Source organism: Rhinatrema bivittatum, chromosome 1 (assembly GCF_901001135.1).
Source record: "Rhinatrema bivittatum chromosome 1, aRhiBiv1.1, whole genome shotgun sequence".
NCBI classification, from domain to species: Eukaryota; Metazoa; Chordata; class Amphibia; order Gymnophiona; family Rhinatrematidae; genus Rhinatrema; species Rhinatrema bivittatum.
Genome location: NC_042615.1, coordinates 362,015,617 through 362,032,024, shown reverse-complemented (window position 1 = coordinate 362,032,024; position 16,408 = coordinate 362,015,617). Strand labels below are relative to the sequence as shown.

At 46.6% G+C, this 16,408-nt stretch overlaps 1 protein-coding gene across 3 annotated transcripts in view; it reads left to right on the top strand.

The window, feature by feature from the left end:
- The first annotated feature begins 1,735 nt into the window (after nt 1-1,735).
- LOC115090919 (17-beta-hydroxysteroid dehydrogenase 13-like) overlaps nt 1,736-16,408 on the top strand; it is a 171,168-nt gene continuing 156,495 nt past the window's right edge. For all 3 annotated transcript variants that reach the window (XM_029600598.1, XM_029600609.1, XM_029600618.1), the window contains exon 1: nt 1,736-2,029. In XM_029600598.1, the coding sequence (XP_029456458.1) occupies nt 1,820-2,029 (210 nt within the window). In that variant the 5' untranslated portion in view covers nt 1,736-1,819. The remainder of the gene's footprint in view (nt 2,030-16,408) is intronic.

The window sequence follows — 16,408 nt, the reverse complement described above, 5'->3', positions numbered from 1 at the left end:
GCTTTCTTTTAACTGAAAAGTTTAAAAATCTCCAACAAACCTGAGAATAAAAAGAAATGTGGAATACATTTTTTATTTATTTAGATTTATATTCCGCTTTTTGCACTTTTTTCAGCACTCAAAGTGGATTACATTCAGGTGCTGTAGGTACCTGGTTAATTAACATGATCCAGGGAAGCCTCCTAAAAGAAACAAACAACAAAGGTGAAAAAAAAACAATAAAAAATGAAACAAAAATGATTTTCCATACCCCTAGTAAAAAAATGAGCACATCTGTTGCTCCTAAAAAGTATGTAAAAATAAGGCTTATGTATTTGATCAGAAAGAAAGGCTACTTTTGATCCCACCAGAAGCACAAAATAGGAAAACAGATATTTTGAATCCTGTAGTTGGTTCTGCTGCTTTAAATAAGGGTAATTCTGTGGTTTGCATGTGAAAGCCGCTATCATTTTATGTGTGAATATGCTTTGATCTTATTTTATTTATTTTTATTTATTTGTTTTTATATATCGAAGTTCGTGAAATACATCACATCGGTTTACAATAAAAATATAACATGCAGTTCAAACTATAAAATGAAATACAAAGTTTTGTTAAAAGAAATAGAAAAAATGCACAAATAAGATTTTATATAAAACACATCACAGTATATATTAAAATAGTTAAGAACAAGAAAATAATGGGAGATAAGAAAAAATGTCTGCCATCAATTATGCATATGCTTGTTGAAATAGCCAGGTTTTTTATTCCTTTCTTGAAAGTTTGAATATTTGGTTCTAATCTTAAATCCTGTGGCAAGGGGTTCCATAATTGCGGCCCTGCCAGTGATATAGCTCGCTGTCTTACAGAGTTTAAGTGTGCTGATTTGGGGGGAGGGTATCAGTAAAGTGCCATTACTTGCTGATCGGGTAATTCTCTGTGGAGTATGGAAATGAAGGGCTGCATGAAGCCATTCAGCTTTATCAGTGTAAAGTGTCTTGTGAATTAATGATAAAGTTTTAAACTGAATTCAATGTATTATCGGTAGCCAATGTAGTTCTTTTAAAATTGGAGTTATGGGTTCTGTTTTCCTGTTTTTTTGTTAGAATTCTGGCAGCTGCATTCTGCAGCAGTTGAAGGGGCCTGGTGGTAGATGCAGGAAGGCCTAATAATAAGGCACTGCAGTAATCAATTTTTTAAGAAACAAGTGCTTGGCGTACAGTTCTAAAGTCAAGTTTATGAAGCAATGGTCTCAGTTATTTTTTTAGGACATGCAATTTAAAATAGCCATCCTTAATTAATTAAATTATGTATCCAATTTGTTAAGTTTAATTCGCTATCAAGTGTTACTCCAAGATCTTTGATTTCATGTGAAATAGAATATCTGTTCAAGGTTGTAGTCCCTTTTTAATTGGCTTGTTTATTTAATTTATGGCATAGCATGAGGAGTTCTGTTTTGGATGGATTTAAGGACAGGCTCATTTGAGCCAAGAGTCGATTTATGGTAGATAAACAGATTTCCCAAAGTTTTAAAGCAGATTCAATAGTGTCTCATGACTAGCTTTCCCTGGAAGATAAAATTACTCTGGCTCATAAGAACTTGAAATCTCTGCTTTAAATCCCAGTTCTGCAGTGGTGTGTGTGACCACTGACGAGTTAATCATCACCTCCGAGTTCTGCGCTGCAGTGCATGTGACTGACTTTTGGCAAGCACACATGGTGAGGTGGGGTTGGTGGTTAGGAGTTACCTTGAAATTGATTCCAGTTTCCAGGAAGCCACATGTGAGGGAAACCTTCTGATAGCCCCGCAGCAGCAGCAGCAGCAGCAGCAGCAGAAAAGATGAATCTCTTCCTGGAAATTCTGCTCCTTTGCGCCACCGTGATTTACTCCTACTTGGAGGTGTTTGTGAAGCTTTTCATCCCTGTAAAGAGAAAGTCTGTCAGCAGTGAGATTGTTCTGATCACCGGGGCTGGCCACGGGATTGGCAGGGCCACAGCCTGTGAATTTGCCAAACATCAAAGCACGCTGGTCTTGTGGGATGTCAATAAGGTGAGAGAGAGAGAGAGAAAAACCCTCATGCTTCCTTTTTATTTATTTATTTATTTATGTATTTATTTAACAAGTTTTATATATCGTCATTCGGAAACGTCAAAATAACACCATCATAATGGTTTACAAAATAAGGTTATAGGGATAAAGGGGTTAACAAGGGGTGTAAAAACATATTATTAGGCTTAGTAGTAAACAAATTCATGCTTAAGATCAAAACGAGTTCATTCTTATTTTTAACTTTTGTTACTCTCCCTCTCCTCTTCCACAACACACCCCAACCCCAAACATAAGCCTGATGTAGGAGAGAAGGAAAATAGATAAGAGGACAGAACAGCTTTGGGGTTATTAATGAAAATTTCTCTTTAGGGTAAACCACAAACGTGACTGACTTAATATTTGTGCGGCCTCTCTTCTAGGTCATTGGTTCTCAACCTTTTCCCCATCACGACCCACCTGAAGGACAGTGCTCACATGTGTGACACACCATTCACGACAATCCACAGCTAAACTAAAAAAAAAAAAAAAATCCTCAGTATTACTTTTCTTGCTAAGAATGACACAAGGCAAAGATAAGAGTGTTCTCTCTGAAAAGAAATAACAAATTATTGCACAAGCTGCATTCTCTGTCCCCTGCGGGGCCACAAACCTTTTTTCTTCTGCTGACACTTTCGGGCCCAGCAGGGGAAGATAGAATCAGTTATCATCGGTAGCCTGAAAGAGAAAGAGAATTGCCATTTCTCGCTGGGCTCCGGCAGAATGGAGGACAAGACAGTGGCATACCGAAATAGGAGGGGGGCGGGGGGGCCAATGCCCCCAGGTGCAGGGCCATAGGGGGCACTGATGGCTGACATACGGGCCGATACAGTAAAACCCACGGGAGAGCCGGCGCGCCGAGGCCACTCTCCTGAGCGCGCGATCAAGTATTTAAATGAGGGCCCGCGGTAAAAAGAAGCGCTAGGGACACTAGTGCGTCCCTAGCGCCTCCTTTTTGACAGTAGCGGTGGCTGTCAGCAGTTTTGACAGCCGATGCTCGATTTTACCAGCGTCGGTTCTCGAGCCCGCTGACAGCCACGGGTTCGGAAAACGGACGCTGGCATAATTGAGCGTCTGTCTTCCGACCCACAGGCCGCGGGCACATTTAAAATTTTTATTTTTTTTAAATTTTTGGGGCCTCCGACTTAATATCACTATGATACCAAGTCGGAGGGTGTACAGAAAAGCAATTTTTTCTGTTTTTCTGTACACTTTCCCGGTGCTGGCAGAAATTAAAATGTGCGGCTTGGCTGCACATTTTACTTTCTGTATCGCGAGGGAATAACTGGATGGGAGGGAATAACTGGATGGGCCGTTTGGTCTTCTTCTGCCGTCATTTCTATGTTTCTATGTTTCTAATAGGGCCATCAACATGCATTTGCATGTTGCGGGCACTATTAGTTTCGGGGGGTTGGCCGCACGTTTTCGACGCGCTATTACCCCTTACTGTATAAGGGGTAAAAATAGCACGTTGAAAACGTGCGGCCAAACGCGGTGGAGCGCACTGTACTGTATCGGCTTGATAGGGAGGCCCATGCGGCTGCCATTGAAACTCCTCTCACCTGCGGCTGAGCAGGGAAGCATGCTATTCCTATGCTGTGTGCTGGCTACTAAGCTGCATGTGCGCCTGACTGTGCACAACTTTTCTCACGACCGCACACTGCAGGAAGATAGGTGGGACAAAGAAAAAGCCACTGCCAAACCTCCAGGTGCTCCTTTGCCTTCCTGCCTGGTGGCTCCGGAAGAAAAACATTGCCGTGGGCAGGAAGAAGGACGAGCATCAGCCCGTGTGCAGCAGAGGGGCAGCGTTTGTGGGTGGGTCACTGTGGCTCCTACCTTGTGGTGGCCCAAGAAGATCAGGGCCACTGCGCTGCCCATCCTGCGGCGACCCGCAAAAAGGAAGCCCAGAGGCGAGGGGGGGGGGGGGGCTGAGTTCCTGTAGAGTGTGTGTGTGTATGAGAGTGAGTTGAGAGATTGTGTGTGGGAGTGAGAGCCTGTATGTTCGGAGAGGCAGCATGTGAGTGCCTCTATGTGTGTGTGTGAGAAACAGCATGTAAGAGTGAGAGAGCCTGTTTTGTGTGTGTGAGAGTGAGACAACATGTGAGAGTAAGAGCCTGAGTGTGTGTGTGTGTGTGTATATGTGTGAGAGAGAAAGACAGCATGTAAGAATGAAAGCCTGAGTGTGTATTTGAGGGAGGAAGGGAAGAAGACTGGTGGAGATAGAAGAAACAGAAAAAAAAAAGAGATCCTGTAAAAGGAATTGCCAAAAGACCATGAAAGGGAATGTGGAAAGAAAAGCCAGCGACCAACCAATTAGAAAACTAAGATCAGACAGCAAACATAAAAAATAAAATTGAATTTTTTATGTGTAAATGTTTTTATTCATCAAAGGTCAAGTAGAGCAATATATAGGGAGATACAAGGGTCATATTTACAAGTCACATATATCAGTATAATTGCATAGTTTAACAAAGTCCTTTGTACATGACATTGAATATAACTTTAATGTCCTTATTCTCAATTTAAGTTTTTCTTTATGTATCAACCCTTCAACCCAATTTCTCACAGATCGAAGTAGTGTATATATATATAATGGAAGTTTTTTTTCTGGTATATCTAGGATCTAAGTGTTACATTCTGCGGCCGCAGATGGCTGCGACCGCTGCTGTTCACCTCTTTGTTTCCTTCCTTGGCTCCGTTGGGAGAACTCGCGGCCTCTGCCAGTTAACACCGGCCTCTGCTCTTGGGCCTACTTGAGCAGCATGGACACTGCCGACCACCATCTTACCCGGGGGGTTCCCTAGGCACGCGCGCACACTCCCCGGCCTGCTTTAACCACATCATGGCAGGAATCTTGGGGGCGTCCCCACCAGATGACGTCACTCAACCTGGATACTTAAGCTCGCCAGCCCAGACTGATGGTGACTTGGCAATGAGTTAATTTGCTGTAACTACCTTCTCTCACTTCAGCATTGTTCCGGTTCCTGCTTCCATGGTGTGAGACTATCGGGTACCCGCTCCTCAGGGGCCCTTCCTCGTCTCTTGGCTATCCGTTTCATACAGACTCCTGCCTGCCTTGCTTCCCGAGGCTTTCTTCGGAACTGCTTTGTCTTCAGTCGCTGTGAGTACCACGCTACGGATCCCTGTTGTGATATCTATGTGAGAACCCTCTCCAGTGTACCCTGCTCTGCAGACCATTGCCGTGATATCATAGAGGAACCCTCGCCGGTGTATCCCGCTCCGCGGACTACTACCATGACTTCCCACTGAGGAATCCTCTTGTGTACCATCTCTATAGACCCAGTTTAACTCCTGTGACTGTACCTTTTCTCCCGGCACCTCCCGCTCCTCAGGTAGTGCCATAGCTTTTGCCTTACTCTAGTTCTCTGAGCTGAGTCTGACGTCAGTATCTGCGCTGTCACTCCGTGGCCCGCCTCTGGGGGTCACCCTCTCTCTCTCCTTCTCTACCTCTGCTGTATCCCATCCCGCAGCCGAGACTCCGCCTTCCAATGGTGAGGCTCAGTGGAGCTCCTCCACTGGGCGGTTCCACCTCTCGCCTTGGCCAGAGGGTCCACATACTTACATATCCTAACAGATTGCCAAGTCCATGGACCCGGCCCAGCTCTAGGCCCTCCAGGCCATCCCTGGCCTGGCCTAGCAAATTTCAGATCAGCAGAAAGTTTTGGAGAACTTGCTAACGCCATAAATATTTTAAATAACCAGCTGGACATGGCCTTGACGTCTGCCAAACTGAGCTCCACTTCACAGGCACCTCTGTTTCGGCCACCTGTGCCCCTGCCAGCACCTCTTCGTTTCTCAGGTGACCCCCTTGTCCTGTAGAGGCTTCTTGAATCAGTGCAACATGCATTTTTCCTTGCAACCTGCATAATTCCCTGACATAGCTACCAAAACAACCTTCATACTATCCCTGCTGGAAGGACAGGCGTTGGCCTGGGCGTCACCCCTGTGGGAACAAGCGGACCCAATCCTCCAGGATCTGTCAGGCTTCCTTGCCCTCTTACGCTCCATCTTTGACGACCCCGCTCGTAAGGCTATCGCCGGCTCCACACTAATGCACCTGCATCAAGGTACCAGATCCCTTACCAACTTTGTCATCAAGTTTAGGACCCTTGCTTCTGAGCTGCACTGGGATTTGGGCTGCCTGTGTGCAATCTTCCTCAAAGGCATGAGCCATACATCAAAGATGAGTTAGCAGCTCGAGAACTTCCTGACACTGGATGCTCTCATGGACCTCGCAGGCCGTATTGTCCGCCGTCTTTGTGAATGCTCGCATGAGACCAGAGGACCCAAGAGGATGACTACGGACACTCCCCATATCCATCCAGCACCCTCCATGAAGACTGCTGCTCTGCAAGATAACGTTGAAGAGGAACCAGTGCAGATGGGGCGTAGCCACCTATCCTTGAAGGAGAAATGTCGCCGCCTACGTTCAGGGCTATGTATGTACTGTGGTCAACCCGGTCACTTGGTACCCGCCTGCCCACTCTGACTGTGAAACTCCTAGGCCTAGGTTCTGCTAGAAGAATTTTCCTAGGCCTGACATCACCTTTTCCTCCATTAACGCTACCTGTTTCTATCAACTCAGGTACCCTGGAATTTCACATTTTAGCCTTAGTGGATTCCGGGGCTGATGGTAATTTTATCCTCTGACATCCAGGTCAAGCCAGAACGCTATCATCACTCCTGAGGTTCTACTAGTGGCCAACCATGAGGAAGGACGCTCAAACATATGTGGAGTCATGTCCCACCTGTGCCCTGGGGTCTCTTGAAACCACTGCCCACACCCAGCGAACCGTGGACACACATTGCCACTGATTTCATAGTGGATCTTCCTCCTTCCAATGGCAATAATACCATTTGGGTCACGGTGGACCGGTTTTCAAAAACGGCTCACTTTGTGGCTCTACCTTGCCTCCCTTCTGCCTCAGAACTGGCGAGACTGATCATCCGCTACATATTCCGACTCCATGGACTCCCAAGGCATATACTCTCCGACTGGGGAGTGCAATTTACGGCCAGATTCTGGAGGGCTTTATGTAAGAAATTTGACATTGCCTTGGACCTCACATCGGCTTATCACCTGCAGGCCAATTGTCAGACGGAGAGGACAAATTGGACTTTGAAGCAGTTTCTCCGGGTATACGTAAACTCATGACAAAATGACTGGTCTGAGTTATTACCTTGGGTTGAGTTTGCCCTCAATTCTCATCTCTCTGCATCCACCTGGTCTTCACCCTTCCAGGTGGTATACGGATGCCAGCCCCTGCCTCCACTTCTGTTACCCCTGTCAGTGGCTTCTCCTGCGGCACAAGCCACCGCTAAAGAGTTGCATCAACTCTGGGAAGACACTAAACATCTGATACAACAAGCTGCCCTTAAGTCCAAGAAAAGCTATGATACCCATCATCAGGCAGCTCCTCAATTCAGTCCAGGTGATAAAGTACAACTTAGTACTCGATTCATTCACCTGAAACTACCTTCTGCCCGCTTCGCTCCCAGATATATCGGGCCATTCCCCATACTTCGTCATCTGGGCCCAGTTACATACAGCCTATACCTGCCCACATCACTCAAGATTCATAATGCCTTCCAAGTCTCATTAATTAAACCTCTTATTCTGTCTGAATTTTCTAAAAAAACCGCCTAAACCTCAACCTCTGGCATCAGAAGAGGACATCACCTATCAAGTACAGGACATCCTGGATATATGGAAATGAGGAAGACGATGGGAATATCTAATATTCATGGGAGGACTTGGGCCAGAAGAAAACAGCTGGGAGCCTGCAGCTAACATTCTCGATAAAGAACTGATCAGGCTATTTCATACTGCTCACCCAAGGAAACCCAAACTCCCGGGGAGGAGCCCTAAGAAGGGGGGTACTGTTACGCTCCGTGGCTGCAGACAGCTATGATCACTGCTGCTCACCTGTGTGTTTCCTGCCTTGGCTCCATTGGGCGAACTCGCGGCCTCTGCCAGCTACCACTGGCCTCCCGGCCTCCGTTCTTGGGCCTAATTGAGCAGCATGGATGCTGCCGACCGCCATCTTACCTGTGGGGTTTCCTAAGTGTGCGCGCTCCCCGACCTGTTTTAACCACGTCATGGCGGGCACCTCGGGGGCGTCCCCACCAGATGACATCACTCAACCTGGATACTTAAGCTCGCCAGCCCAGCCTGACGGCGTCTTGGCAACGAGTTCATTTGCTGCAACTACCTTCTCTCACTTCAGCGTTGTTCCGGTTCCTGCTTCCGTGATGTGAGACTATTGGGTACCCGCACCTCGGGGGCCCTTCCTCGTCTCTTGGCTATTCGCTCCTCGGAGGGCCTTTCACACGGACTCCTGCCTGCCACGCTTCCCAAGGCTTTCTTCGGAACTGCTATTGTCTTCAGTCGTTGTGAGTACCACGCTGTGGATCCCTGTTGTGATATCTATGTGTGAACCCTCGCCGGTGTACCCCGCTCTGCGACCACTACCATGACTTTCCACTGAGGAACCCTCTTGTGTACCATCTCTATGGACCCAGTATAACTCCTGTGACTGTAACTTTTCTCCCGGCACCTCCCGCTCCCACAGCTGAGACTCCGCCTCCCGATGGTGAAGCTCAGTGGGGCTCCTCCCCTGGGCAGTTCCACTTCTCGCCTCGGCCAGAGGGTACACATACTTACAAATCCTAAGCATCAAGAGCCATTGGTCTATCAAAAAGACTGAGATCTCTCTTTTTCTCATCCATCCCCCCCCCCCCCCCCCCCATCAAATTTCTCCATTGCTAATAAGAAGGTGGACTATTTTCTCTTCACATCAATAAGATAGATTTCTTACCCAGTACAAATGCTTTCTCGGCAAAGATTCAATCCGCTCTTTTCACAATTTATCTGGGAAGATCCACTTCAAACAATAGCAACTCAGGATGAAGAGGGATTGAGCTTTTCAAGATCACCCCCACAAAATGCAATATTTTCTTCCAAAATGACAATATCTTAGGACAAGTCCAAAAAGTATGTGTAAGAGAGCCTTTATCTAATTGATATGTTATACGGATATCTATAGTTACTATTCCTGCTTTAAAGGCTAATATTTGTGAGATGTACACTCTATGTAGAAATTTAAACTGTAGCTCACACAAGTACATATTTACTGTTATGGTCCTCAGGTTCTTAAAACTAGATTTTAATGTACTTTTAGAGAGTGAGAACTTGCTTTCCCTAGACCACTTTTCCCAAATCATATCTACCCATATATCTTGATCTAATTTTAGTAGTCCTTTATGAATCCTAGATACAGAAAGCTTATCTCGCTCTACATGAAAAGAAATCTTCAATTAACAAGACCTTGGTTACATTCAAATCATCTCCCTGAAAGGAAATTACATAGGGGCAGATTTTAAAACATACACGTGGGCGTACATTTGTGCGCACAACCCGGCACGCAGAAATGTACGCCTGATTTTATAACATGAGCGCGCAGCCGCGCGCTCATGTTATAAAATCCAGGGTTGGCGCGCGCAAGGGGATGCACACTAGTGCAAATTGCATGCACCAAAACCTCGAGGAGCTCCGCTGGCTTTCCCCATCCCCCCCCCCACCTTCCCCTCCCTGTCCCGCCCCCCCAGCCTTAAAGAATCCCCCCCCCCTGTACTTTTGTTTTGGAAGTTACGCCTGCTGGCCGACTGCCTGTGCGCGATCCCCCTCTGACGGAGTCCTCCGCCACGCCTCCCAGAACGCCCCCGGACTGCCCCACCATGCCCCCGGACTGTCTGCCCTACCTTCCTTCTGCCTTCTGCCTGCCCATTCAGAAAAGCCCCGAGACATACACGCATCCCGGGGCTTTACGCGCGCTGCCAGGCCTTTTGAAAATAGGCCTGGTGCATGTAACAACCCAGCATGCACAAATGTACACCCGATTTTATAACATGCGCACACCGAGCCCTCGAGGAGCCCCACTGGCTTTCCTCATTCCCTCCGAGGCTACTCCGAAATCAGACGGCCTCAGAGGGAACTTTCCTTCACCCCCCACCTTCCCCTCCTTGCCTTGCCCCCCAGCCCTAAAGAACCCCCCTTCCCCCCCCCCCCCCCCCCGTCCTTTGTTTTGGAAGTTACGCCTGCCAGAGGCAGGTGTAACTTGCGTGCACCGGCCGGCTGCTGGCGCGCGATCACCCACGATGGCCACGGTGCCAGTCCTCGGCCACGCCTCCTGGACCGCCCCTGGTCTGCTCCACCCCCTGCCCGCCCATTCAGGAAAGCCCCGGCGCGCGTAACCCCCCTAAGCACGTAAATCCTTGAATGTCTGCCCCATAATGTTTTAGCTGTAGATAAAAGAAATCAGATTCTCATAACCCAAACTGATTTTTCAAAGCTTGGAATGACGATATGATACTATGCCCATCCAAGTACCTGCTGAAGCTGTGTAATCCCCTACTCCTTCCAATATATAACACTTTTGGAATGAGTTCCTGGAGAAACATCCCTATTACCTTGTATAGGTAGGTAATAGTGGTGAGCAGGTTTTAGAAAGCTTCATTAAACCCATTAATTTCCACCAAGCCCATCGTATAGGGGATTGAAGAATTCTATTCAAAGACCCTAGGGGCAATTTCCCTGGAATCGCATGCAACACATATTTAAGATTTAGTGGAGCTGCTAGAGCTTTTTCACTTTAAATTCATACATACTTAGAGGTATCATATAGCCAATCCCATGCAATCCTTAGTAAACTAGCCAAGTTATATAGCCCCACTTTTGGAAATCCAAAACCACCCTGTGACCACTCCTTCTTCAATCTCAAAAGTGAAATCCTAGATTTCTTTCCCCTCCAGAGAAATGTCAATATCATTTTGTCCAGTCATGTAATATCTTTCTGTAACATCCTAATGAGTAAGGTTTGACTTGTGTACATAGTACCATTTTATAAAGATTTACTTGACTGATTAAGGATAGAAGCAATTGTTGCCATATGAGTAGTTTCTCTTTTGTAATTGATAAAAGGTGAGATATATTTAAAGAATAGAGTTTCTCCAAGTCTAAAGTTAATTCAAGTCCCAAATGCTTAAAGGAACCGGGAGCCCATTTTAACTGAAAGTCCCCCACCCAATTTCTTTGACCCAAGGCTGGATAGGACATAGCTATGTTTATAGTTTTTTGTTGTATCTATTTATTGATTTATCGACTATGCGTTGCCTAGTCAGTATTATCCACTCTCCCTGTTTTAGTCTATTTTTCGGTTTCATGTAAGGGCTCCGCCCAAAAGTTAATTTTGTATTTTTCTGTTATGTTTTCTGTTATATGGAAGGGCTCTGCCCAATAGTTTCTTGTTCTTTGTAAACCGATGCGATGTGCAAACGGATATCGGTATAGAAGAGACTTTAAATAAATAAATAAATAAATAAATAAATAAATGCTTCAGATTTATCCAAATTCTTCAAAAATACACAAAAGTCTCCGAACTGAGGCCTCCGGCTGACATAGGAACACCAAGATGTCATCTGCAAATGCAGCATACTTGAAGATCTTGGAGTCAATACCTATCCCTTTTATCTCTCGCTCCAATTGCACTGCAATCAACAAAGGGTCTAAAGTAAAAAAAAAATAACAGCGGTGATAGAGAGCATCCTTGTCTAGTGCTTCTATTTATTGGAAAGGTAGAAGAATATTCACCATTTGTGAACACACATGCCATCGGCCCTTTATATAGTAACCGTACCATCTTTAAAAATAAATCCTCCAGCTTCATATGTTCCAACAGACAAAATAAGTATGACCATTCCATTCTGTCAAAGGCTTTCTCAGCGTCAAAGCTGATTACCATAAAGGGAGTTTTACCACCTTGGCAGGAAGCAACAGCAGGAATAATCTTTTGAATATTATTTATGACCTGCCGCCGTCTCACAAATCCCCTCTGTCCCTGGTCAATGAAATCTGGCAGAACCAATGTTAGTCTGTCTGCCATTATTTTAGTGAGCAACTTTTGATCAAAATTTAACAGGGATATTGGGTGATATGAAGCTGCTAAGTTCGGATCTTTCCCTGGTTTGGGGATAACAGTAAGTACTGCTTTATTATCATCCATAGGAAACTCTCCTCTGTTAATCAGCAGCACAGCATAAGTCTTATGGAGTACAGGCAGGCACTACTTCCTGTTAGGAATTTGGGCGGTAGCAAGTAGAAATGAACACCACCTCCAGGAGTGGCATGGGACAGAAGGACTGGAGCAAGGGCGGGTGGTCCAGTGAGGCTGGGCTGAGTCTCAGGAATGAGGAACGGGTTGGGCTGAGTCTCTGGAGCGAGGTACAAGTTAGGCTGAGTCTCTGGAATGGACTGAGGTGCATGGAGGTAAAGGTGAACTTCAGGAACACTGGAAGAGAGTGTGGGTAAGTATGGAGCTAGAGCACTGGAACTGAGTGCAGGTTATGGGTGTAACTGGAACACAGGAACAGAATGTCGGTAAGCGTGGTACTGGATGCAGGTAAGCGTGGTACTAGAGTAAAGGAACATTGACAAGGAAGATAGACTATGACAGGACAGGACAAACTAGGACAAGGACTACACTGAACATGGAACACAGAATGCCCAAAGGTAACGAGGCAAGAGAAGCCCCAAAGGAAAGGTAGGGGTTAGAAAACAGAGCAAGAGGCCTAGCATCAAGGGAGAGACCTGGAAGTCTCAGGTTGGGCAAGGGGTCTAGAAGGCCTAGGATAGGCTGCTAGGCAAGGAGGGAATCAGAAGGGCCATAGGCCACAGAGCAAGGCAAGCAGGGAACCAGAAGGCATGTAGGCCACAGAGCAAGACAAGAAATGATTGGCTAGAGCATGGAGCCCAAAGGAACTTGATGTTGTAGCACCGAGGCATGGGCTAGGCAGCGTTAAGTGCTGGAGTCTCGGCATAGTGCAGGGAGGCAAGGAAGGCTAGGCCAGCCAGGAGACAGCGCTCATGGAAGACCTCTGGTGATAAGGAGGTTGCACTGCAGCCAGAATAATAACCGTACCCTCCCGCCCCCCCCCCCCCCAATTCAAGACCTCCTCCTTCTGGGTCCCATCTCTTCAGGGGGTACTGGCTGAAGGAGGATGCTGTGGGTTGGCATGGGTGGATTCCTTTAGTTGAGCAGACTTGGTGAAAGCAGGTGCCTCCCAAAGGGTAAGGTTGCGTTGGCTCCTTTTGTGGTAGCATGACTGGTTTGCCCCTCCCCCCCCCCCCCCACAGGACTGTATAGCGGACTCCTCCTGGTGCTGGAAGACTGGTTTGAGCCCCTCTTGGGGCTGAGCGACAGACTTGAGCCCCTTCTGGAATGGAGTGGAAATGTTGGGGCCCCCCCTGGAGCTGAGCAACAGACTTGAGCCCCTCCTGGGGGCTGAACAGCAGAGTCAGGGTCCCCCTGGGGCAGAGCAATAGGCTTGAGACCCCCTCTTGGGGCTGCTGAGCAGATGGGAGCTCCACCTGGAGCTTAGTAGGTGGAATGGACCCTCCTGGGGCGACAGGGTGCAGCTGGAACTGATGTCCCTTTCAGGACTGGCTGGTTGGGAATAAGCACATCCTGTAGCCTGGACTGGCTGGAAGCAAATGCTCTCTGATAGAAGAATTTGATGAGTGAAAGTGCCTCCTGCTGGTCGTGGTGCCGGTGTGCAGGTATCTCGTGCATATTCAGCTGGCTGGATGTAGGACCCAGCTGCTGACTTGTCACAAGGTGGAGGGTTGTCCATGACTGAACTGGCCATGATTGACCAAGGAGTTTGTATAGGCCAGGCTACAGAGCAGATGGTGGATAGATCCAAGCTGCAGATCCTCTGACCTCGGGTCGCTGGTTCTGGTGTGTGGGGTTTCAGATTAGCAAAGACACATGCTGCTCTGGGAGGTCTTTGGAAGCAGCTCATCAGCTGTGACTGACCTGCAGCTGTGAAAGGCAGAGCTCTGTTTGGCTCAATTAGTGTTCTCTGCTCTAGACAAACTTTTCTCTGAGGTCAGAGCAAGGAAGCCACAGGAACATTACTGACCAGCTGAGTGTCAGACTTTTCTGGCGGAGATTTTAATTTTCTCTGAGTGGTTTTTGCTAAGGTTCCCTGAGAAGTTGTGCTAAGATTTTTTTTTACAAAGATATTGCCAGTGGTAATTACAGAGTTTACCTGGCTAGATACAGAACACAGGTTAATTAGATAGGCTGACATTTCTTGAGGTAGGGTACTGAAAGGTTTTGGAGCAGGCTGCACACCAATGTTCTTCATTAGTCTGCCAGTTGGTCCCAGTTCATGCTTTAACAGTGTTTTGTTCTTGGAAACTGGCTGAACTGAGGGTTCTGTGCTGCCGTGAGTTTTACAGAACCAGACCTTAAGTCATTGTGTCTATCTCTAGTGGCAGCTTCCTGATGAACAGCTGGTCTGGTAGCAGTGCAGCAGGTGCATGCCTTGTCTGAAGGTAGCAGGCTAGGGATACAAGGATATTTCCACCAACTTGACTTAGGGGTTTCACAGTTCAAACATTCTTGATAGACAAAAACATTTTTCTTCCTACAACTACTGCATGCCCAGGATTCCTGATCTGAAAGCTGACAGGCTAGACATTCTTGGTAGTGTGAATAATTCAAGGTCTGACAGAGTGTGTAGGCAAAATACTGCTGAGTATCAGAGATGTTGTGCTGGACAGAATTAAAGGTTGACTCATCAGGCTGGTGCAGATTCCTGTCCCTGCATGGAGGTGGATGGCTTTGGCGTACTGTTAGGAATTTGGACAGTAGCAAGGTGAAGTGAACACCACCTCCAGGAGTGGCATGGGACAGAAGGAATGGGGCAAGTGCGGGTGGTCCAGTGAGGCTGGGCTGAGTCTCGGGAACAAGGAACAGTTTGGGCTGAGTCTCTGGAGCGAGGTACGAGTTGGGCTGAATCTCTGGAATGGACTGAGGAGCACAGAGGTAAGGGTGAACTTCAGGACCACTGGAACAGAGTGGAGCTAGAGCACTGGAACTAGGTGCAGTTATGGGTGTAACCGGAACAAGGGAACAGAATGTCGATAAGCATGGTACTGGATGCAGGTAAGCGTGGTACTAGAGTAAAGGAACAGGGACAAGGAAGATAGATTATGACAGGACAAACTAGTAAAATGGCTACACTGAACATGGAACACAGAATGTCCGAAGGCAGCAAGGCAAGAGAAGCCCCAAAGGGAAAGGCAGGGGCTAGAAAACAGAGCAAGAGGCCTCAAGGGAGAGACCTGGAAGTCTCAGGTTGGGCAAGGGGTCTAGAAGGCCTAGGGTAGGCTGCTAGGCAAGGGGGAACCAGAAGGTCTGTAGGCCACAGAGCAAGGCAAGCAGGGAACCAGAAGGCCCATAGGCCACAGAACAAAGCAAAAAACATTTGGCTAGAGCAGGAAGCTCAAAGGAACTTGATGCCGAAGCATAGAGCATGGGCTAGGCAGGTTAAGTACTGGAGTCTGGGCATAGTGCAGGCAGGCAAGGAAGGCTGGGCAAGCCAGGGGAGAGCGCTTGTGGAGGACCTCTGGTGGTAAGGAGGCTGCACTGCAGCCAGAATTATAACACTTGTTCGGTCAATATTTTATAAAACTCTGCATTAAAGTCATCCGGACCTGGAGATTTTAATAATTTGGTTGTCTGAATTCCCACTAAAATGTCCTCTACCCTGACAGGTCTATTTAGCTAGTTTAATTGCTTTTCTTCAAAGGTCCGGAGATTCCCTTGCCCTAGAAAATGTTTATACTTGGCCATTTCAAACCTTCTGAAGTATATATTTTTTTCTAAAAATCCCCAAAAGCATTCAATTTGTCCTTATTTGAGCTTACCACTTTACCCAACTGTTCTTTTAAAGACAGTACAAAATGGGAACTAGAAGCAGATTTAATAATCCTTGCTAGTGATTTGCCAATCTTGTTACTGTGCTGATATAGCTTAAATTTATAGTAGAAAACATTGGTGCAAGACTGTGTTCAGTGCTACTTGTACTGAGACATAAACCTCTTTATTGGCTTTTGTATTCATAGCAGCCAGCCAGTTTTTTTTATGAAAATGTAATTTTTCTTCTAGCTCTACTATGCGCTTCTCTATACCTCTTTTTCTTTTAATTATAAACGAGATAATGTCTCCTCTTAAAACATCTTTGTCTGCCTGCCAAAACAGAACTGAGTCATCAAGATGTGAGGCATTATGTTCCATTAATTCTATTCATTTTGCTTTTAAGTAATCCCGAAAATGTGAGTCAGTGGCCAGATAATATGGGAACTTCCAGAAAGTACCATGAACCTTTCCCCATCACCCTTTAAGGCCATCCATATTGGTGCATGATCTGAAATTTTTATCTCACCAATCCCAGTGTCCTCCACCCTAGAGAAAT